Source organism: Ranitomeya imitator, chromosome 2, assembly GCF_032444005.1.
Source record: "Ranitomeya imitator isolate aRanImi1 chromosome 2, aRanImi1.pri, whole genome shotgun sequence".
Lineage (NCBI taxonomy): Eukaryota > Metazoa > Chordata > Amphibia > Anura > Dendrobatidae > Ranitomeya > Ranitomeya imitator.
Genome location: NC_091283.1, coordinates 311663606 through 311688602, shown reverse-complemented (window position 1 = coordinate 311688602; position 24997 = coordinate 311663606). Strand labels below are relative to the sequence as shown.

At 45.4% G+C, this 24997-nt stretch overlaps 1 protein-coding gene across 2 annotated transcripts in view; it reads right to left on the bottom strand.

Annotated features, from left to right (window-relative positions):
* LOC138663402 (oocyte zinc finger protein XlCOF6-like) overlaps positions 1 to 24997 on the bottom strand; it is an 85213-nt gene that overhangs the window by 5830 nt on the left and 54386 nt on the right. Inside the window, exons 2-6 of one of the 2 annotated variants that reach the window (XM_069749586.1) lie at positions 7496 to 7645; positions 7187 to 7366; positions 6975 to 7098; positions 6806 to 6903; positions 6517 to 6607 (exon numbers count right to left, since the gene is read on the bottom strand). The exons of the other annotated variant lie outside the window; for it this stretch is intronic. Coding sequence (XP_069605687.1) covers positions 6517 to 6607; positions 6806 to 6903; positions 6975 to 7098; positions 7187 to 7366; positions 7496 to 7573 — 571 coding nt within the window. The 5' untranslated portion in view covers positions 7574 to 7645. The remainder of the gene's footprint in view (positions 1 to 6516; positions 6608 to 6805; positions 6904 to 6974; positions 7099 to 7186; positions 7367 to 7495; positions 7646 to 24997) is intronic. 2 annotated transcript variants of the gene reach the window in all.

Genomic DNA, 24997 nt, shown 5'->3' with positions numbered 1-24997 from the left:
AAATAAAAAAGAAAAAAAGATGGTGGTCTGCGCCCATGCCTCGATTTACGAGAGATAAATAAGATTACTGTGAGGAACACTTATCCTCTCCCGCTTATGCCTGATTTGTATAACCAATTGTCTGGGGCCAAGTGGTTTTCTAAATTAGACCTCTGTGGGGCATACAATCTTATCGGTATACGTGAGGGGGATGAGTGGAAAACTGCTTTTCTCACCTCGTAAGAACTGTTGGAGAATTTGGTTATGCCTTTCGGTCTGACTAATGCGCCAGCGGTTTTCCAGAATTTTATCAATCATGTCTTCTCTGACTTCATTGGATGCTTTATGGTAGTCTATTTCGACGATTTTCTGGTGTACTCAGTGGATAGACAGGATCACATAGGTCATCTTCGTGCAGTTCTCCAGAGGCTCCGGGAGAACTGTCTTTTTGCTAAACCTGAGAAATGTTTATTTGTTGTTCAGGAATTATCCTTTCTGGGGTTTATCTTGTCTGCTGAGGGGTTCCGTATGGACCCTAGAAAGGTTCAGGCCATTGTTGATTGGTGCAACCTAAATCTTAAGGGTCTCCAGCGTTTCTTAGGATTCGCAAATTATCGAAAATTTATAAAGGGGTTTTTGCAGATTGTCAAACCCCTCAGATTTAACTCAGAAAGGGTCTGATGTCAAGAATTGGCCGGCTCCTGCTGTAGCGGCCTTTTCGGCATTAAAAAAAGTTTCATGTCCGCCCCTGTTTTGATTCAACCAGATCCATCAGAACTATTTATTGTAGAGGTTGATGCCTCTGAGGTGGGGGTGAGGGCGGTGTTGTCCCAGGGGCCTGCCACTCTAACCAATTTAAGACCCTGTGCTTTCTTCTCTAAGAAATTCTCTCCCGCAGAAAAGAATTATGATGTGGGGAATCGAGAATTGATGGCCATTAAATTGGCTTTTGAAGAATGGAGGCATTTTTTGGAGGGGGCTGTCCATAAAATCACTGTAATTACGGACCATAGGAATCTGGCTTATATTGAGTCAGCCAAAAGACTGACTCCGAGACAGGCAAGATGGTCACTTTTTTCTCTCGGTTTCAGTTCTCTATCACCTTTCGGCCAGGTTCTAAAAACATTAAGGCTGATGCCTTATCTCGTAGCCTGGACGCGATGTACCTCCTGAGCCTTCTTCCTCCATTCTTCAGCCTGGTGTGTGTGGTGGGCAGGGTTTCCTCGGAGCTGCAGCGAGAGATTCGTGAGGCCCAGTCTCTGTCTATGCTTGTGGATAAGCTCTTTGTGCCTGTTCAACTTCGTCTCAGGGTTCTCCGAGAGTTTCATGATTCTGTTTTGAGTGGGCACCCTGGAATCACGGCCACCCATAGAGCGATCGCTAGGTTGTTTTGGTGGTCCTCATTGGCCTCGGATGTGATTAGATTTGTGTCCTCCTGTTTTGTATGTGTCCGTGCAAAGAACTTGCATAATCGGCCAGCCGGGGAATTGGTGCCATTGGCAATTCCCGATAGACCATGGACCCATCTGTCCATGGATTTTATCACCAATCTTCCTCCTTCTAATGGAAAAACTGTCATTTGGGTGGTGGACAGATTTAGTAAGCAGTCGCATTTTGTGCCTTTGTCAGATTTGCCGAATGCTGAGACGCTTGCTAAGTTGTTTGTGGAACATGTGGTGCGATTGTATGGTGTGCCTTTGAATGTGGTTTCAGACAGAGGGGTGCAGTTTGTGTCCAAGTTCTGGAGGGCTTTTTGTAAAAGGCTGGGTGTCTGTTTGAACTTTTCTTCTGCTTACCATCCTGAGACTATTGGTCAGACAGAGAGAACCAATCAGTCTCTGGAACAAATTTTGCAATGTCTGGTCACGGCTCGGCAGGACGATTGGTATTCTTCTTTGCCTGTGGCTGAGTTTGCTTTTAATAATCGCATTAATCAGTCCACAGGTACCTCCCCTTTCTTCTATAACTATGGCTTTCACCCTCATTTTGGGGAATTTTCCCAAATGGATTCGGGATGTCCTGGGGCTGATTTTGCGGTTCAACGGTTGGGGAGGTGTGGCAGGAAGTTCAGAAGAATATTGGTGGGGCTCAGGGTAAATATAAATTCTTTGCTGACAAAAATCGATCTGTAGGGCCTGTATTCCAAGTTGGGGATAAGGTATGGTTGTCTACCCGGAATATAAAGCTCAAGATTCCTTCAGCTAAGTTGGGGCCTAAGTTCATTGGTGCTTACGAGATTATGGAGGTGGTCAAACTTGTGACCTTTAGTTTACGTCTTCCTCCATCTTTCCGGATTCCCAACGTGTTCCATAAAGCTCTTTTGAAACCATTGGGTCCTTCCTCAGGGTGGTATCCTTCTCCTCCACCACGCGTGTCGGGGGAAGGCCAGAATGAATTTGAGGTGGAACAGATTGTGGACTCCCGCATGGTCCGTCGTTCCTTCCAGTATCTCATTCATTGGAAGGGTTACGGTCCTGAGGACCGGTCCTGGGTTCCGGTGCTGTCGGTCCATGCGGATCGATTGGTCCGGGCCTTTCACACCCGCTATCCTGGGAAATCTGGGGGTCCAGTGGCCCCCCCTTGAGAGGAGGGTACTGTCATGATCCGGGTCGGCGTTTGCTTTGTTTCTCCTACTCCGGCCTGGTCACGGTGGGGTTAACCATTTCTGACTCTCTTTGATGTGGGAGTGGCTATTTCTTGGTGCTCTTGCTGGCAGCTTGTGTCAGTGATAGTTTTGGGCTTGCTGGGACTGCTAACCTGTGAAACCCCAGTGTTCCTTTTGTCTCTGACCTCCCTTACCTGTACCTGACCTGTCTCCTGTACCTGACCTAGTGTGACTCTGGTGTGTATCCCCTCCGTTTGTGACTCGGCTAAAACTCTGACTTCGTCTCCTGTTTTCCATCTTTGTTACCACACATCTGTCTGGCTTTTTGACCTTTTGGCTTACTCTGACTCCGTTCTCTGTCTCACGTCTCTGGTACCTTTGCTCCTGGCTGGTTCTGACCATCGGCTTGTATTTTGACGAGTTCTGTTTTCCCCTTTAAACTATACGCTTACCGACCATTACTGACTTGGCTCGTTTTGACCACTCTCTGTCGCCACCTGGTGGCGCAGTGCAGCGTGCCCTGGGCTGCGGTGCGGCAAGTGTGACCTCTTTTCCTCTCACCCACTCTCCCTCATGGAGTCTGCACATACCTACATTGCTGCAGCGTGACACTTTCCTCCATGACAGCACACTTGAGACACTTTTGTAGAATGAAACACCTTAGGGAGGGACCACCACTTGCAGCACCCTTCTACCAAAGGTTGGGTCAGCAGAGGATAGATCTAGCCGGTAATGTTTGAAAAAAGTTGAGGGTGAGGACGAGGTAGCGGCATTACAAATTTGATCAATCGATACCTCAGCCTTTTCTGCCCAGGAGATAGCCACGGCTCTGGTGGAATGAGCATTGATGCCTTCAGGAACCGGAGTGCCACTCGCAGAGTAGGATAAACTAATGGCCTCCCTGATCCATCTGGCAATGGTACTTTTAGCTACCCCGCACCCTCTTCTGCTACCCTGAAAGTCTACGAATAGGGTCTGGTCTTTCCTCCACTGCTTGGTCATGGACATATATTGTAACATGGATCTCCTTATGTGTAACATATGGAACTTTTGTTCCCCAGGATTCCTAGGATTATTACAGAATGATGGTAAAGTAATCTCCTGACTCCTATGGAATTTAAGGACTACCTTGGGGAGATATGCTGGATCTGGTCTTAGAACTATTCTGTCTTCGAATACTTAAGTATAAGGAAGGCATATAGACAGGGTCTGTAAATCACCTACACTACGGGCCAATGTTAAGGCTACCAGTAGCACTTTTTTAAGAGTAACTTTGGTGACAACTCCTGCAGATGTTTACCCAGACCGGGAGGAAGAGAGAGAGCCTTCCCCCAACCTCTGATGTAATGTCATTGGGGGATTTTTTGGATGACGTAGAGGGCCCTTTGAACATGTAGCCCGACCCTCTTTTATCTTTAAAGTCCCAATTTCTCCTATCACCTGGGGGGCTACCTCTATTAAATCTTCTTCTCCAAAAGAAAGGCTTTTTGGGTTCTCTAGAGAAACTGGGAAAGCTTTTCTTTTTGTCCCCTGCTTGTTCTAAGATTTCTTCTAATCTTTTCCCAAAAAGGAATTGACCGTCACACTGGATGGAACACAGTTTATGTTTGGATGGTAAATCCCCCGGACATCCTTTGAGCCACAGGGCTCTTCTTGCCGCATTGGACAAGCCTGCTCCTCTGGCTGTTTATCTGGCAGAATCTGCTGAGGAATCTGCCAAAAAAACTGCTGGTCCATGTACTAGGGTTAAATTTTCTAGGATGTCGTCTCTTGGTACTTTATTCCTCAGCTGATCCTCTATCTGCAGTAGCCAGATCATGAGAGCAGGGGCAGTACAAGTCCCAGCTATTGCTGGTTTTAATCCCCCTGCCGATGCTTCTCAGATGTGCCTTAAGAAGCTATCTGCTTTTTTGTTAAGTGGGTTCTTTAGTACGCCAGAGTATTCCAATGGAAGAGACAAATTTTTTTAAAGATCTGGCCATGGCGTCATCAATTTTAGGGATTTTATCCCAAGTTTCAGTCTTTCTCCTCAAAGGGGTACCTCCTCTTTAATGAAGAAGGTAAGGTGGTCGATCTCTTAGGTTTTCTCCACTCCTTATCAATCAATGCTTTTATTTTTGCATTGACAGGGAACATGCGTTTTCTTTTCTCCTCCAAACCCCGAACATAACATCTTCTAATGACCTAGGTGTTTTTTCCTCCTATAGGCCCATTGCATCCCTGACTGCTTTAATCAATCTCTCTACATCTTCAGTTGGGAAACGTGGTCGACCCCCTATGTCACTGTCCGAGGAGGATTCTGAGGACTGGGGGGAGGAGGAGGTGGCAGAGGGAGACAGGGATCTTTCCCAGCCTTCCTGTCCTAGAGGCCTCCGAATCCGTAGGCACCTTGCGGCTTCTTTTTCTCATTTTTTTTAAAGGCCATTTTTAAGGAGTCTTTTATTTCTGCCTGTATTATGGCCCTAAGGCTAGTGGCAAAACTAGGGGTTTCTTCTTGTATGGTCTTATTGATGCAGTTAGAGCAGAGATCCTTTTGCCACTGTACTGCAAGCGGGTCTTGGCGACGGGCACAAACTCTGTTCTTTGTTTTACCGCTTGACTTCCTCGACCCCTAGTAATCAAGCAGAAAAATGGACCCTGTTACCATAAGAGTGACATTCACATAGATCACTCACCACCGCTGTCAATCAAGGGTACCGGTTTCAGAGGCTGGTCAGATGCACGTACAGCGCCCCTCCTGGATGCCGAGGAGTCTTGCCGGACAGGACGACTGCCGCTCCTAGCTCTCGAGCGGCTACTTTTCTTGGAATGCTGGTGGCTTGGCAAGGCATCATGCGATAGCTCCTGCTGCTGCTGTGGCTCCTGCTGCCCCACTTCCATGGTGAAGTTCTGGGCATGAGTGCGTCTTCTGTGGTCATCCCCCATTTATGAATGAACAACACTCCCCGCCTCCTTCGGTGCCCAATGGTTGTCCCTCCCCCTCTGCCACGCCGCCGGGATTGTTTTAGCCGGCCGGCGTTTTCTTCATGGGCGCCGCCATCTTGGATCCTGCGCCCGCCCTCGACTTGCGCGTAATGTCAGTCGCGCTACCTGGGAGCGGCTGGAGCTCCTGGACGCCGGCAGAGGGGCAGCCACGGAGGAGCCCTGGAAACCCAACCGTGCTGCACCGATGCGCGCTCGGACTCTAAGGCCCAGAGGACCCGCGGACAGCGCATAGGGCACCCGAGGACCAGCGCACAGGCCCTGCCTGTTCTTCCACGCTGGGACGGGAGTGGGTAAGTAGGAAAAAAATCTGCACAAGGGTCCCTGTCAGGACAGGAAACCCAACTGAAGCGATGGAGAGGTACCGCCCTTTTATTTTCAGTAGGGTTCCTGTCCTGACTGGGCGGATCCCCTCTATCAGATGTGCTGTCATGGTGGAAGGGAAAAACTAGCGGCTAACACTGCCAGCATCAGGAGAAGCCTCTCTGCGCTGTTACAGTGTCAAAATCGCGCTAAAACAAGATGTCCTCTATTTATATGGAGAGGGACATGTGATTTCAGCAGCTAATGACACAAGTCGTTGTGTCAGGACATTGTGGATGTTTCCTGCGCCCTGATTGGCTAGTTGCAATGTGCACACATAAAGTTAGGGGGAAAAAACATTACTTTATTCAAGCACGCCGCGCCTCTGAGCTTTGCAAACCCCTCCACTCATTAAACACGTGCCCCACGCTCATGAAACACCACTATTATGGTTGCAAAAGAGCTGAAAATACTTTTGTGGCAGCACACATATTTTCCCGCACTTTTTAACCGAATGTTTCCCATTTTTTTATATTTTATAAAATTTTGCTTGTGTTTCAGATTACGAATCTAAAGGTTCCATATTCGTGCCAAATTTATGCCTGACGATCGTTTTCCGAAAAAATTTGCTCATCATTACTACTCACCTGGGTAGTCATATGTAGGAATCTCCTCTTTACACCGCTCATCACCCCTCACATATGTCTCTGTAGTATTAATATGGGTCAGATCTTCACCCTGAAACAAATATTGTAAAAGTCACAGACAGATGGAGAATTCACATATATGATCAGCTCTAATCCTTCCATCTCCACTGTTCTCATTACACAAGTATAAAACATATAATACTGGTGGATAAAACAAGACTGAGCAAAAGACCTTCACAGCCATCTACACATCATAGGGGAGATCTCCTGACACCTTCTCTCTATCTACCTGATGATCATGAGGAACATTGGGATCTTCTTGTTTACAGTCCTGTGGAAGAAGAGGATGGGGACATCTCTCTAGTGTTGTCCTCGTACTGGATAGATCTGGAGGAAACAAACTGAATTAATTGTTTACATACAGATAATTATAGGCCGTGTGTATTTAGTCCTATTACCTGGTGATGTGAGGGGCTGGGGAACCTCCATCATGACATCCTTGTACAGATTTTTGTGTCCTTCTAAATACTCCCACTCCTCCATGGAAAAATAGATGGTGACATCTTGACACCTTATAGGAACCTGACACATACAATAATACCATCATTTCCCAGATCAGATCTTTTCATAGCATCACTACATAATGTAACAACATTCCTAGCAGTGTCACCTCTCCAGTCAGCAGCTCAATCATCTTGTAGGTGAGTTCTAGGATCTTCTGGTCATTGAGGTCCTCATGTATCAGGGGGTGAGGTGGAGGGCCCATTATTAGGCTCAGGGGTCTTCCCCATATCTCAGACACAGGGTCCTGACTGTGCTCACTAGAGGTCTTCTTCACTACTGTGTAATCCTGGTTATGGAGAGACACATTAATAAATCTCACTACAGACATTTCCAGAGTCCTCACCTCTCCAGTTCTGTCCATCTGTTATTCCCATAGATAAGAATGATGTAATGTGACGTCATCAGAATCTCTCACCTCTCCAGTAAGCTGGAAGAGGATCTCTAGGGTGAGGTGTAATATCCTCTCCACCATCTTGTCTCTGTCCATATCCATCTTTGATGGGTAATTCAGAAAAATGATTTTGTATGAGAGATCTTCACTGAGATGATCCGATATTGATGGGACCTGAATGAGATGAAGATGAGCAGATGTAACATCATAAAAATCCTGAATAATAATACAATTACTGGAGATAATGAGGGAAACATATGAGGAGATTTATTATTTTACACAATTTAGTGTAAAATAAAGACAGGCTGAATTAAGGGATGTGGAAACATCTGACAATCATCCTTTTGTTCCTCAAAATGATGTAGGCAGGCTGACTTGAGTTTGTAAGTGTTTCACTACGACTTAATTCAGGACTATAGGTCACATCTGAAAATGATAATAAGCAAAATGGACGTAATATGAAAACATTGTCAAGCAAAGAAGCTTAACTTTAAATCGCCTGGTATGTGGTGGTCAAATGGTAAAGTCAGTTTGCCATCTTTAACTCTACCTCCCGAACCACCTTCTTCATACATGTTGGGAACAACTCATGAGTCTAAACATTTACTGCAAATTATTAGGAGATACAATTCATATTTCAAGATTACATCCTTTGGTGAGACAGCTGGACTTGAAGCAGGATTTATGCTAACTTTTAAACAGGGCTGTGGAGTCGGAGTCGTGGAGTCGGAGTTAGTTTTCGTTGAAGTCGGAGTCAGTAGAAATGTACCGACTCCAGCTTTAAAAAAATGTATTAATATTTCATAATTGAACTTTCATATGAATTTTATAAATGTTACTCAAATATATATGTTCTATCAAACTATGAACAACAGTGATAAGCAGTTCTGCTGGAGATAGGCTACGTTCACATTAGCGTTCCGCTAATGTGCGTCGCTGTTGCGTCGGCGACGCAGCGGCGATGCGCCCCTATGTTTAACATGGGGGACGCGTACGTTTTTTTGTTGCGTTTTCCGACACGTGCGTCGTTTTCGACGCTAGCGTCGGACGCAAGAAAATGCAACAAGTTGCATTTTTCGTGCGTCCGATTTTCGTCAAAAAACGACGCACGCGTCGCAAAACGCAGCGTTTTTGCATGCGTTTTTGGTGCGTCGTGCGTTGCGTCGCCGACGCACCAGCGCGCAACGCTAATGTGAACGTAGCGTTCCGCTAATGTGCGTCGCTGTTGCGTCGGCGACGCAGCGGCGACGCGCCCCTATGTTTAACATGGGGGACGCGTGCGTTTTTTTTGTTGCGTTTTCCGACACGTGCGTCGTTTTCGACGCTAGCGTCGGACGCAAGAAAATGCAACAAGTTGCATTTTTCGTGCGTCCGATTTTCGTCAAAAAACGACGCACGCATCGCAAAACGCAGCGTTTTTGCATGCGTTTTTGGTGCGTCGTGCGTTGCGTCGCCGACGCACCGACGCTCAACGCTAATGTGAACGTAGCCATAGAGACATTTCTTACTTCTTGTGTGTCACTGTTCTCCACTGCCCTTATCTAATCTTATACTTGGTTAACCTCATGCTGCCCCAACCCCCTACTTACAATGTATGAAACTGAAAGTGAAAATGTGTTGCAAATTCTTAGTAGTAAAGCTCCTCCTCTAGACTAGATGTTTGGTGTGCATCTTCCAAGCATCTCACAGCTGCTACTCAGAAGAGGAAGACTGTAAGAAGTATTATCCTTTCAACAAACTTTGCATCAGTTAACTGTGAGTACATGAGGAATAACAGTATTACTGACCACTATATCAGTTGTACGACCTGGCAATAATTTTGTACAATTGTTTTTAGGAAAAATAATTGTCATTTGGATTGTGAATGCAGAATTAAAAACCTGAGAATGTCAAAGAAGCGTCACATTAAATCAGCTGTATTTGAACATTTCACCATCACTCAAGATAGAAAACATTATGTCTGTCAGTGTATGACAAATGATCCAGACGAAAACAAATGCTGTGAAGCCAAGATCAGTGCATATTCAGGCAAAGATAAAAATGCTCCTACCAGAGCTTCTAATCTAAAGATACATTTACAGCGCTTTCATCCAGAAGTACTGAAAGCAGTGGATGAGAAAGACTGCATCCAAACCAATGAACCAGTGCCCAGCTCTTCCAGCCAAACAAAGGAGCAGAGAACTTTACAGCCATCAGTTGCAAGATATTTTGTCAGTAACAAAGTTACTGTGACAATGACAGTAGATACATTTAAATAACAGATCATAGAGCTTGTTGTAAAGGATAGTGTGCCTATTTCATTATTTTCACGACCAGCTTTTATGTGTCTGAATGGGGAAATGGCCCGCAAGCTTGGTGTTTCTCTGGAGAGAGAGAGAGAGTATTAGAAAATTAGTAATCGAAGAAGCTTTTAACCCCTTAAGCCACGAGGGTGGTTTGCACGTTAATGACCGGGCCAATTTTTACAATTCTGACCACTGTCCCTTTATGAGGTTATAACTCTGGAACGCTTCAACGGATCTTGGCGATTCTGACACTGTTTTCTCGTGACATATTGTACTTCATTTTAGTGGTAACATTTATTCGATATAACTTGCGTTTATTTGTGAAAAAAACGGAAATTTGGCGAAAATGTAGAAAATTTCGCAATTTTCCCACTTTAAATTTTTATGCCCTTAAATCACAGATATATGTCACGCAAAATACTTAATAAGTAACATTTCCCACATGTCTACTTTACATCAGCACAATTTTGGAACCAAAATTTTTTTTTGTTAGGGAGTTATAAGGGTTAAAAGTTGACCAGCAATTTTTTCATTTTTACAACACCATTTTTTTTTTAGGGACCACATCTCATTTGAAGTCATTTTGAGGGGTGTATATGATAGAAAATACCCAAGTGTGACACCATTCTAAACACTGCACCCCTCAAGGTGCTCAAAACCACATTCAAGAAGTTTATTAACCCTTCAGGGGTTTCACAGGAATTTTTGGAATGTTTAAATAAAAATGAATATTTAACTTTTTTTCACACAAAATTTATTTCAGCTCCAATTTGTTTTATTTTACCAAGGGTAACAGGATAAAATGGATGCCAAACGTTGTTGTACCATCTGTACTGAGTACGCTGATACCCCATATGTGGGGGTAAACCACTGTTTGGGCGCATGGCAGAGCTCGGAAGGAAAGGAGCGCCATTTGACTTTTCAATGCAAAATTGAAAGGAATTGAGATGGGACGCCATGTTGCGTTTGGAGAGCCCCTCATGTGCCTAAACATTGAAACCCCCCACAAGTGACACCATTTTGGAAAGTAGACACCCTAAGGAACTTATCTAGATGTGTGGTGACCACTTTGATCGACCAATTGCTTCACAGAAGTTTATAATGCAGAGCCGTAAAAATAAAAAATCATATTTTTTCACAAAAATGATCTTTTCGCCCCCAATTTTTTATTTTCCCAAGAGTAAGAGAATAAATTGGACCTCAAAAATTGTTGTCCAATTTGTCCTGAGTACACTGATACCCCATATATGGGTGTAAACCATTGTTTGGGCGTATGGCAGAGCTCGGAAGGAAAGGAGCGCCATTTGACTTTTCAATGCAAAATTGAAAGGAATTGAGATGGGACGCCATGTTGCGTTTGGAGAGCCCCTGATGTGCCTAACCATTGGAACCCCTCACAAGTGACACCATTTTGAAAAGTAGACCCCTTAAGGAACTTATCTAGATGTGTGGTGAGCACTTTGACCCAACAAGTGCTTCACAGAAGTTTATAATGCAGAGCCGTAAAAATTAAAAATCTTATTTTTTCACAAAAATGATCTTTTCGCCCCCAATTTTTTATTTTCCCAAGGGTAAGAGAAGAAATTAGACCACAAACGTTGTTGTGCAATTTGTCCTGAGTACGACGATACCCCATATGTGGGGGTAAACCACTTTTTGGGCGCATAGCAGAGCTCGGAAGGGAAGGAGCGCCATTTGACTTTTCAATGCAAAATTGACTGGAATTAAGATGGGACGCCATGTTGGTTTGGAGAGCCCCTGATGTGCCTAAACATTAAAATCCCCCACAAGTGACACCATTTTGGAAACTAGACCCCCTAAGGAACTTATCTAGATGTGTTTTGAGAGCTTTGAACCCCCAAGTGTTTCACTACAGTTTATAACGCAGAGCCGTTAAAATAATTTTTTTTTTTCGCAAAAAATATTTTTTAGCCTCCAGTTTTGTATTTTCACAAGGGTAACAGAATAAATTGGACCCCAAAAGTTGTTGTACAATTTGTCCTGAGTATGCTGATACCCAATATGTGGGGGGGAACCACTGTTTGGGCGCATGGCAGAGCTCGGAAGGGAAGGAGCGCCATTTGGAATGCAGACTTAGATGGATTGGTCTGCAGGAGTCACGTTGCATTTGCAGAGCCCCTGATGTACCCAAACAGTACAAACCCCCAACAAGTGACCCCATATTAGAAACTAGACCTCCCAAGGAACTTATCTAGATGTGTTGTGAGAACTTTGAACCCCTAAGTGTTTCAATACAGTTTATAACGCAGAGCCGTGAAAATAAAAATTCTTTTTTTTTTTCACAAAAATGATTTTTAGCCCCCCAAATTTTTATTTTCCCAAGGATAACAAGAGAACTTGGACCCAAAAAGTTGTTGTCCAATTTGTCTCGAGTACGATGATACCCCATATGTTGGGGTAAACCCCTGTTTGGGCGCACAGGAGAGCTCGGAAGTGAAGGAGCACTGTTTTACTTTTTCAATGCAGAATTGGCTGGAATTGAGATCGGACGCCATGTCGCGTTTGGAGAGCCCCTGATGTGCCTAAACAGTGGAAACCCCCCAATTATAAATGAAACCCTAATCCAAACGTACCCCAAACCCTAATCCCAACTGTAACCCTAACCACACACCTAACCCTGACACACCCCTAATTCTAATCCCAACCCTAATCCCAACCGTAAATGTAATCTAAACCCTAACCCTAGCCCTAACCCTAGCCCTAACCCTAATGGGAAAATGGAAATAAATACATTTTTTTAAATTTTATTATTTTTCCCTAAGGCTAGGTTCACATTGCGTTAGGGAAATCCGTTTAGCGCTAGCGGATTGCGCTAACGCAATGTCTTTTTAGGTGTCGTGTTTAGTGGTCGCGTTAACGTCCCCGCTCTGGAAGATCGGGGATCGGACCTCGGGCGCGCCGCGGACGCTGCAAGCAGCGTCCGAGGCGCGCCACAAAAGAACGGCACCTTGCTAGCGCGAGCCGAAAATGGCACGCTCTAGCGATGCGCTACACCCGAAAATCACATTGCTGTCAATGGGTGTGCTAACGGACCCGTTGCACGGCGTTAATTGTGACATTTTCGCCGTGCAACGCTGTCCGTTAGCGTTAACCCATTAACGCAATGTGAACCTAGCCTAACTAAGGGGGTGATGAAGGGGGGTTTGATTTACTTTTATAGCGTTTTTTATATCGGATTATTATGATTGGCAGCCGTCACACACTAAAAAACGCTTTTTATAGCAAAAAAGTTTTTGCGTCTCCACATTTTGAGACCTATAATTTTTCCATATTTTGGTCCACAGAGTCATGTGAGGTCTTGTTTTTTGCGGGACGAGTTGACGTTTTTATCGGTTACATTTTCGGACACGTGACAGTTTTTGATCGCCTTTTATTCCGATTTTTTGTGAGGCAGAATGACCAAAAACCAGCTATTCATGAATTTCTTTTGGGGGAGGCGTTTATACCGTTCCGCGTTTGGTAAAATTGATGAAGCAGTTTTATTCTTCGGGTCAGTACGATTACAGCGATACCTCATTTATATCATTTTTTTTATGTTTTGGCGCTTTTATACGATAAAAGCTATTTTATAGAAAAAATAATTATTTTGGCATCGCTTTATTCTGAGGACTATAACTTTTTTTGTTTTTTTGGTTATGATGCTATATGGCGGCTCGTTTTTTGCGGGACAAGATGACGTTTTCAGCGGTACCATGGTTATTTATATCCGTCTTTTTGATCGCGTGTTATTCCACTTTTTGTTCAGCGTTATGTAAAAAAGCGTTGTTTTTTGGCTCGTTTTTTTTTTTTTTTTCTTACGGTGTTCACTGAAGGGGTTAACTAGTGGGCCAGTTTTATAGGTCGGGTCGTTACGGACGCGGCGATACTAAATTTGTGTACTTTTATTGTTTTCTTTTTAGATAAAGAAATGTATTTATGGGAATAATATTTTTTTTTTCTTCTTTATTTAGGAATTTTATTTATTTTATTTTTTTTTTTTTTACACGTGTGGAAATTTTTTTTTTTACTTTTTCACTTTGTCCCAGGGGGGGACATCACAGATCACCGATCTGATAGTGTGCACAGCATTCTGTTAGATCGGTGATCTGACATACAGCCGGGCAGGATTAGAGCTGCAGCTGCAGCCTGATCCTGACCCGGAAGTGCTCCCTGCAGGACCCGGATGCAGCCCCGCGGCCATTTTGGATCCGGGGACTGCAGGGAGAAGACGCTCGGTACACGGTGAGTACATCACCGTGTACCGATCGTCTCAGGGAAGCACGCAGGGAGCCCCCTCCCTGCGCGATGCTTCCCTGCACCGCCGGCACACCGCGATCATCTTTGATCGCGGTGTGCCGGGATTAATGTGCCGGGAGCGGTCCGTGACCGCTCCTGGCACATAGTGCCGGATGTCAGCTGCGATAGGCAGCTGACACCCGGCCGCGATCGGCCGCGCTCCCCCCGTGAGCACGGCCGATCGCATATGACGTACTATCCCGTCACTGGGAATTAAGTCCCAGGTCACCTGGACGGGATAGTACGTCATATGGGATTAAGGGGTTAAACAAAAGGAAGAACTTAAAAAAAACTCTCAAGGGACGCTTTCTGTTTCTTAAAATGGATGCCTGCACACGTCACAGAGTGAACTATTTTGCCATCAATGTCCGATTTGTTTGTGACAAAAATGAAATAGTTACCAAGACATTGGCAGTAAAAGACACCAAAGCTCATCACACCAGTGAGTTTCTCCAGGTCTTGGTGGAAAAGGTTCTGCAAGACTATGAACTTAAAAAAGAGCAAGTTCTTTCTGTCGTAAATGACAATGCTTCAAATATGATAAGTACTATTAAGCTAATGAATGAGAGTAATGATGGTGACCAGCAGCTAGAAGAACATTCTGGGTCCACAGACACAGAAATGTTTGAAATAGAGGAACACAGTATTGTAACTGAGGAGCACACTGAAGTTGCTTCAGATGAACAGCAACATGATAGTTTAGATGATCTTGTTGAAACTGTGTCAATACGTTCTTTCATTCATCACATGCGCTGTGTTGTGCATACGCTACAGCTGGCTATAAGAGACAGTCTGCAAGAAGGACATGCTGCTGCACTGATTGGCAAGGTGAGAAAATTGGCTACTGTTGCCAGAACCCCTAAAGTTGACTCAATTTTGAAGCGACGTGCTGGAAAAGGGGCAATTATTGATCAAGCCACACAATGGGGCAGTACTTACTTAATGATTCAGCGCTTGGTTGAACTGAAAACCTTTCTTGTAGACATGGCTAACCCTCAACTGACGCTAAATGAAAGTCAGTGGAATCAGGTGACTGAGCTGGAAAAATTGCTAGAGCACCCATTTACAGTGATTAAAAAATTACAAGCAGAGGACTTAACTCCAGGTATTTTCTTAAAGGAGTGGAAGAACCTGATGTTTTGCCTGTCCCAAAGAGGAGAGTTAATTGCAAGTGGCATTGCTACATCAATGAAACGGAGAGAAGAGCTACTATTCCAAAATAACATTCTTTTGACAGCTGTTTATGTAGACCCAATGCATCGGATTCTTCTAGATGATCAATAGCTAACTAATGGAAAAGAAGCTCTGTTTGAAATAGCAGTAAGGATGAAAGGGTTGCAGAACAGTCAGGAGGAACAAGAAGAATTTGGTCGTCCAGCCACATCTTCAGCCTCATCAACTGATGAAGAATTTAATTTCGAAAAATATTTGGACCGTGTAAAGCGTTCCCGCATAGAAGAGTCATCCCCATCAAAGAACACAGCCAGTACATTTCAGAATTTTTCATGTGCACTAAAAGAAATTGAGAAATTTGACCGTTCATCAAAAATAACAGTGCAACAAGCGATTCCTCTGTATCCTGACATTGTCAGAGATGTTGCCTGAGTGGTTACTGCTTTGCCACCAACCCAAGTTAGTGTAGAGAGGTTGTTCTGTTCTCTCAAAATAATTAGATCAGATTTGAGGGCATCCATGAAGGAGGATCTGACAGAGGCAATACTTTTTCTGAGGACAAATTTATAGATTTCTTCTTATTAACTGCATAACAGTGTTTATTGCATATTTACTTACAAGAGTTTAGAAAAGTTTATAAAAGTTATTTGCTATATTCTAACTGTATTCTAATAAATATAGTTTTTGCTCTAAGTGGTCTGATTACTTATATGATGTGAGAAACTGAATAAGCACGATGCTAATATTTGACAACAGTAAATTTATTGTTACGAATTGGCCATTTATGATGGAGTCGGATCCGGAGTCGGAGTCGGAACCTAATAAAATCCAGGAGTCGGAGTCGCAACTGTGGCTTACCGACTCCACAGCCCTGCTTTTAAAGTCCAGGGACAAATCTATCACACAATAGGTTGGATGCTTAATCAAGACCCAACATTTTTACAAATTTACTGTTTGGGAGACGAGCAGATGCAAACTGATCGACACTGTGAAGCTATACCTAAAGACAAAAAAAACATTGTTTTGAATTTGCAAAGAGTTTTTCCATCATACATGACGGCACCACGAGAGAGGGGATCCGCCCATCAAGGACAGGAAACCTTCAAGATAAAATGGGCAGCTCCTCTCTCCACATCAGTTGGTTTCCTGTCCTTGACGGGGAACCCTCAAGATGGAAGTCGTCTGAAGACAGAAGAAGATGCCGGGGCCTGGGTCGGGTGGATTTGGGCGGACGCTGTCTGCTGCACCCGTCACCAGGTACCCGTAGTCGCCTCGGGGGTCAATGTATATCATGCCCCCCCTGAGCGAAGCATGGCCACAGCCCACGAGGCGAACGCCTGGGTGAAGATACTCCACGGAGGCCGCAGGCGCGTTCCCCCCCTGTCGAGCGGAAATCCTGCCTGTCCACGGGGGTCACTTTATGGTGCCCTCCCTGTTGACCAAAGGTGGCCATGCAGCCCGTGAGGCACATCGGTGCCCGGGCGAGGTAAGCTCCTCGGAGGTTTGGTGGTTCTCCCTGTCGAGTGCAGGTCTCCCCCCTTCCCCCTCCTCCTTGACGGTACCTGAGGCAGAGGTTTGAAGCAGAGTCTGGTGAGTGAAGAGGCGCTGCCTGACGTTGTGGCATGGATACTCCCGGAAGCCTCCCTCCAGCCGACACCAGGTATCCGGGAAAGAGAGGTATGTGCGCAGCAGGGGGGGGACAGATTCTTCGGCGCGCACCGCAAGCAGAGCCGGGTGCGCGCCTGGAGGTAAAGCGCGCACAGGCGCTGAAGCCGGCGGCAGGGGGAACCCCCGTGCAGGAGCATGGCGCCGGGGGGACCCAGAAAGGCGGCGCGCACCGGAAGTGGTGACCGGATGCGCGCCTGGAGCATAGTACAGCGGCGCGCATCGGTAGTGAGGCCGGGTGCGCGCGCGCTGCTCTGACAGAGGCAGGATCAACCAGGTAAATGGTGGATATTAAAGCGCGCACCGGATGTGGTTGCCAGGTGCGCGCTTGGGCATGTTTTTACAGCGCAGGCGTTGCGCTAGCGATGGCAGGATCAACCAGGTGATTGATTGCATATAGGAGCACCGGAAGTGGTGCAGGCACGATCAGCCAGGTAATCATTCATGACAGGTGCGATGGTACACCTGATCACTGAAGCGACCAGTAAGGCAGGATCAACCAGGTGGTTCCTTTAAAAAAAAAAAAAAAAAAAAAAAAGGGGACTCTATTTAAACGAGCTAGTAGTGCTGCCATGTGTCACTAAAGCCAGGCAGGTTGAAGGTGACTACTCTTGTGTGCTGGTGTGTATAATGGAGAGTTTCTCGCCAGAGCATTTGATACCACAGCAAGAGGTGCAGGAGAGGCGGTCTCGCTCAAGCGAAAAGAGCCACACCCGCCATGTCAGCAGCAAAAGCCGCTCGGACAGTATAAGGACGGATCGGCGTAACAAGGAGGGGTCCCTAGTCTCACTGGGAGACACGGAGAAAACCAGCCAACCTCCGGATCAGGTACCCGTACTTTGAAAACGTCCGAGTGGTGAGTGAACTACGAGAAAGTCCAGTACGCTAATGTCTGTTATTTTCTCTTCTCTTATCTCCGTCTCTCCCCTCTTTTCTTACATACATTGCGGGGTGGAGTATAGGAGGTCCCCAAAAAGTATAAGGCGAAGACTAAAATAGAGAATGTCCCTTATGTAAAAAGCCTTTAATGTCATCTTGGGGTAAAAGACTGTGTCAGGACTGTATTAACCAGACTGTGGCGGAGGAAACACCCTCCTTTACGGACAGCCTAAGATCTCTGATTCAGTCCGAAGTCTCTAAGTCCGTAAGAGCATTACAGACACCTGACACAGATGCCAGATCTAGGGACAGATCCAGCCCCTCTATAGCATCCCAAAGGGATTCCTCGGGGTCAGAGCAGGATTCTGATACGGCCCGCTCTTCTGATAGTAGCTCTGAGGAGGAAGACACCTTTCCAGCAGAGGCTACAGATAAACTTATTAAAGCTGTTCGCTCTACCATGGGGCTGGTAGAGGAGAAGGCCAAAAAGACAGCCCAAGAACTCATGTTCAGTGGCCTACAAAAGAAGAAACGGAGATCATTCCCTGTTAACGATCAAATTCAAGAACTAATCAAAAGGGAATGGCAAAGGCCGGAAAAGAGGTCCAAAATAACTACCTTCCTAAAAAGAAGGTATCCCTTTGAAGAGGAAGCATCCTCATCTTGGGACAGAGCCCCAAAAATCGATGTGGCGGTCTCAAAAGTGGCCAGGAAGTCCTCCCTGCCTTTCGAGGACCTAGGTTCTCTAAAAGAACCTCTGGACAGGAAGGTGGACAGTTCCCTGAAGACAGCTTGGGAAGCCTCAGCGGGAGCACTAAGGCCAGCTATCGTGGCCACTTGTGTCGCCAGATCCCTTAAGATCTGGATAGACAACCTGGAGGAACAGGTGGAGCAAAAAGCTCCCAGGGAAGCTATTCTAGAGTCACTTCCAACTATGAGGGCAGCGGCTATGTTTCTGGCTGAAGCATCAGCAGAGTCTGCTAGGCTGGCAGCAAAATCAGCAGCGTTAGCTAACACTGGACGCCGTGCCGTATGGCTTAAATGCTGGCCAGGGGACACTCAGGCCAAAATGAAGCTTTGTTCTTTGCCTTGTGAGGGAAACTTCCTGTTCGGACCGGCATTAGATGAGGTACTGGAGAAGGCCGGTGATAAAAAGAAGAACTTTCCAAGACAGCCGTTTCAGCCCTTTCGTCGCTCCTTTCGGAGAGGCCAAAGATTCCGAAGACAGTAGTACAGGGACCGAGACAGAAGCAACCTGGACAAGCGACCCAGGGGAGGAAAGGGCTTCTATTTCGGCAAGTCCCCCAGAGACACCAAAAAACCCTCCCAGTGACGGTCCTTCTCAGGTGGGAGGGAGGCTCTCTCACTTCCTTCCAGCCTGGGAGAGGATCTCCTCCAGCATATGGATCCGGCAGATCGTAGGATCAGCCCTAAGACTAAAGTTTCACCACTGGCCTCCAAGAAGGTATATGCAGATCCCGGTACAGTCCTCCCAAGAGAAGCAAGACAGTCTGGAGGGGGAAGTAACATCACTCCTAGACAAGCACGTCTTGGAAGAAGTTCCTATAGACGAAAGGAGGGAAGGATTTTATTCCCCTCTTTTTCTCATAAAAAAAACGGACAACTCTTGGAGGACAATTATAAATCTAAAAGGCCTCAACAAATTTCTTGTAGTACCATCATTAAAGATGGAAACCATAAAATCGGCGGTGAAACTTCTCTATCCCCAATGCTACATGTCCGTCCTCGACCTCAAGGACGCTTATTATCACGTCCCAATCAGACAACAAGATCATCAGTTCCTCAGAGTGGCAGTTCAGATGGGGTCCCAGCTGCGTCACTTCCAGTACAGGGCTCTGCCCTTTGGGATAGCAACCGCCCCACGCGTATTTACGAAGCTGATTGCATAGGTCACAGCACATCTCAGGGAAAAAGACACTCTAATAATTCCCTACTTGGACGACTTCCTGATAGTGGGAAAGAACTTTTCTCACTGTCAGGAGCAGGTCAGGATAGTGATGGATACTCTTCAGACACTGGGATGGCAACTAAATCTCAAGAAGTCCAAGCTAGAGCCGGCAATGATCCAGAATTTCCTGGGGATAACGGTAGACTCCGTGGCACAGGAGTGTCGCCTCCCAGTAGAAAAAGAAGAAAAAATCAAACAGATGATTATGGCCACATTAAAAAAAACGGAAATGACTTTAAGAAGGGCCTTGTCGGTGTTGGGCTCCCTAACCTCCTGCATACCAGCAGTAAAATGGGCCCAGTTCCATGCAAGAGAACTGCAATGGTGTGTGCTGCAGAACGACCGAGAACTTCAGGGACAGTTAGAGCAGAAGCTCACTCTCCCACTCTCTGTGCTCCAATCTCTCAGATGGTGGTTACAGATAGAGTCATCCCCCAGAGGAGTTCCCTGGACATTCACAGCCTCCATGGTAATCACAACGGACGCCAGTCCATGGGGATGGGGAGCTCACTCAGACACACTATGGGTCCAAGACCCCTGGGCTCAAGAGGAGAAAGATCTATCCTCAAACGAGTGGGAGCTCCTAGCAATAGAAAGGGCGCTAGAGAGATTACTTCCACACTTGGCAGGGCATCATGTGAGAGTCCTATCGGACAACCGAACAGCGGTCGCATACGTGAACCACCAGGGAGGCACCCGCTCTCGGGCACTGATGCACATAACCACAAGACTCATGTCTCTAGCCGAAAGGCACTTCCTGTCATTATCGGCCCAGGATATCCGAGGTGTGGACAACATAAAGGCAGACTTTCTAAGCAGGAACCACTTGAGGCAAGGGGAATGGTCCTTAAAAAAGTCAGTTTTTCAATGGATAGTGCACATGTGGGGAAAACCCAGGGTGGACCTCTTTGCCTCAAAAGTCAACAAGAAAGTCCAAAAGTTCTGCTCCCTGGACCCTACAGACAGGCCGTTGGCAGTAGACGCCTTCAGCATAGAATGGACGTCTGGACTCCTGTATGCCTTCCCACCGATATGTCTAATCCCAGTGGTTCTGAGGAAGATCAGGGAAGACAAGGCCAGAGTGATCGTGATAGCGCCCTTCTGGCCGAAAAGACCGTGGTTTTACTGGCTGAGAGTGATGTCAGTGACGGACCCGTGGGTTCTCCCGGAAGACCAGGACCTTCTAACTCAGGGTCCCTTCAACCACCCGCAGAACTCCGGGCTTCATTTGACAGCCTGGCATTTGAGCGGTCGTTACTAGAGAAAGAAGGGTTCTCAGCTGGGTTAATATTCACCTTGCTCAGCAGCAGAAAACCAGTAACGACCAAGATCTATGGGAGGATATGGAAGAAATTCCTGTCCAGCTCAGGGCCAATACGGGAAGGGGAGGTCCCGATAGTGGCAATACTGGAGTTCCTGCAGAAGGGCTTAGATCTGGGGTTAGCTGTTAGTACCCTCAAAGTACACATTTCAGCCTTAGCAGCCCTATTCAACTGTGACCTGGCAAGTAATAGGTGGGTGGTGAGGTTTATCCGAGCCTGTAGTAGAGCTGACTCTGTCCCATCTCCTACTCCTCCACCATGGGATCTAAATCTAGTGTTAACTGCCCTGAAGGAAAGCCCCTTTGAGCCGTTAAATACAACTTCTGATAAAATACTAACATTAAAAACAGCTTTGTTAGTGGCACTTACGTCGGCCCGTAGGGTGGGGGATTTACACGCGTTGTCAGCTGACCCCCCTTACACACAAGTCATGGACGATAGGGTTGTATTAAAATTAGATCCGGCTTATCTCCCCAAAGTGGTATCGAGATTCCATAGAGCTCAGGATATAACCCTACCCTCTTTCTGTCCCAATCCCAGTAACAAAAAAGAGGAGAGACTCCATTGCCTAGACGTTAGGAGATGTATCCTACAGTATCTAGAGGTGACTAAATCCTGGAGGAAACAGAGGGCTTTATTTGTTTCGTTCCAGGGGTCAAGGAAGGGCCTTAAAGCCTCAAAACAGACTATAGCTAGATGGGTGAGAGAGGCCATTATTCTAGCATATAGTAGTGCAGGCAGGGTTGTTCCACAGGGTCTGAAAGCCCACTCCACGAGGGCCATGGCGACGTCGTGGGCGGAGAGAGCAGATGCTACCATCGACCAAATCTGTAAGGCGGCCACTTGGTCCTCTCCGTCTACATTTTTTAAACATTATAGACTAGACCTATCTGCTACCTCTGATCTCACTTTTGGGAGAAGAGTGTTACAAGCAGTGATCCCTCCCTAGAAGAGAATACAAATCTCTGTAACTCTCTCGTGGTGCCGTCATGTATGATGGAAAAACACGGGTATTACATACCTGGTAATGTGTTTTTTCATGAGACATGACGGCACCCTTATATTCCCACCCTTTTGATCACGTCATTAGTTGGGTGCATTATTAGCATTATTTGTATTATACACTCCCTGGGGTATCGGTGAATAGAACCGTATAGGATGTATTATTTATGTGTACACTAACCAGCGGAGTTCCTCTCGTACTCTGTAAAACAACTGATGTGGAGAGAGGAGCCGCCCCTTTTATCTTGAAGGTTTCCTGTCCTTGATGGGCGGATCCCCTCTCTCGTGGTGCCGTCATGTCTCATGAAAAAAAACATTACCAGGTATGTAATACCCGTGCTTTCCCATCAACACAGTCAGTTAGTAAACCTTTGTAAAACAGCCTTAGGCTATGTGCACACGTTGCAGATTTGCCTGCGGATTTTTTTGCACTAAATCTGCAGCTCTTGGCAGAAAACACAGATGCGTTTTTGATGCATTTTTTGCGCGGTTTTGATGCTTTTTTTGCGCCGTTTTTTTGATGAGTTTTTGAATGCGTTTTTGAAAGCTAAATAAAGATGTATTATTGAACAAAAAAAAAAGATTTGTGATGTCATGTCTTGTCAAACCTCCTCTTTTACATTTGTCCAACCCACACTCCATTACAAACATAGATAGACAGACAGAGAGATAGACAGACAGACAGACAGACAGATAGATGGAATGAGATAGATAGATGTAGATAGATACAGTTATATGAAAAAGTTTGGGCACCCCTATTAATCTTAAGCTTAATGTTTTATAAAAATTCTTTTTTTTGCAACAGCTATTTCAATTTTATATATCTAATAACTGTTGGACACAGTAATGTTTCTGCCTTGAAATGAGGTTTATTGTACTAACAGAAAATGTGCAATCTGCATTCAAACAAAATTTGACAGGTGCATAAGTATGGGCACCCCACCAGAAAAGTGACATTAATATTCAGTAGATCCTCCTTTTTCAAAAATAAAAGCCTCTAGTCGCTTCCTGTAGCTTTTAATGAGTTCCTGGATCCTGGATGAAGGTATATTTGACCATTCCTCTTTACAAAACAATTCCAGTTCAGTTAAGTTTGATGGTCGCAGAGCATGGACAGCCCTCTTCAAATGATCCCACAGATGTTCAATGATATTCAGGTCTGGGGACTGGGATGGCCATTCCAGAACAGTGTAATTGTTCCTCTGCATGAATGCCTGAGTAGATTTGGAGCGGTGTTTTGGATCATGTCTTGCTGAAAGATCCATCCCCTGCGTAACTTCAACTTTGTCACTGATTCATGAACATTATTGTCAAGAATCTGCTGATACTGAGAGGAATCCATGCGTCCCTCAACTTTAACAAGATTCCCGGTGCCGGCATTGGCCACACAGCCCCAAAGCATGATGGAACCTCCACCAAATTTTACTGTGGGTAGCAAGTGTTTTTCTTGGAATGCTGTGCTTTTTGGCCACCATGCATGACACCTTTTTGCATGACCAAACAACTCAATCTTGGTTTCATCAGTCCACAGGACCTTCTTCCAAAAAGAAATTGGCTTCTCCAAATGTGCTTTTGCATACCTCACATGACTCTGTGGCGTGCTGTCAGAAACTGCTTCTTTCGCATCACTCTCCCATGCAGCTTCCCCTTGTGCAAAGTGCATTGTATAGTTGACCGATGCACAGTGACACCATCTGCAGCAAGTTGATGCTGCAGCTCTCTGGAGGTGGTCTGAGGATTGTCCTTGACTGATCTCACCATCTTTCTTCTCTGCCTTTCTGATGTTTTTCTTGGCCTGCCACTTCTGGCCTTAACAAGAACTGTACCTGTGTTCTTCCAATTCCTTACTGTGCTCCTCACAGTGGAAATTGACAGGCAAAATCTCTGAGACAGCTTTTTGTCTCCTTCCCCTGAACAACTATGTTGAATAATCTTTGTTTTCAGATCATTAGACAGTTGTTTTGAGGAGCCCATGATGTCACTCTTCAGAGGAGATTCAAACAGAAGAACAACTTGCAAGTGGCCACTTTAAGTAGCTTTTCTCATGATTGCATACACCTGGCTATGAAGTTCAAAGCTCAATGAGGTTAGAAAACCAAAAAAAGTGCTTTAGTAAGTCAGTAAAAAGTAGGTAGGAGTATTTAAAACAAGAAAATGATAAGGGTGCCCATACTTATGCACATGTCAAATTCTGTTTGAATGCAGATTGCACATTTTCTGTTAGTACAATAAACCTGTTGCAAAAAAAACAATTTTTATAAAACATTAAGCTTAAGATTAATAGGGGTGCCCAAACTTTTTCATATAAACATAAGGATGAATGACCTCGGGGAGATCAAAACATCCAACACCGCGGAGACACCATCACGTGTTTCTCAACGCAGTGATCCAGAACACTGCCCCCATCCCTTATGCAAATGCATGTAGAAAAGCCGCGGAGACGCCATCACGTGTTTCTCAATGCAAGCAATAAATAGCCAGGTCTTTCACCGGGAAGGAACAACCACGGGAAGGGCAGCATCCCAAAGGGAAAACCACCTATGCTAAAACATGGTATCCATCCACAGACAGCTGTTTCGGGGTATTTGCCCCTCTTTTACATTTGTCCAACCCACACTCCATTACAAACATAGATAGACAGACAGAGAGATAGACAGACAGACAGACAGACAGATAGATGGAATGAGATAGATAGATGTAGATAGATACAGTTATATGAAAAAGTTTGGGCACCCCTATTAATCTTAAGCTTAATGTTTTATAAAAATTCTTTTTTTTGCAACAGCTATTTCAATTTTATATATCTAATAACTGTTGGACACAGTAATGTTTCTGCCTTGAAATGAGGTTTATTGTACTAACAGAAAATGTGCAATCTGCATTCAAACAAAATTTGACAGGTGCATAAGTATGGGCACCCCACCAGAAAAGTGAC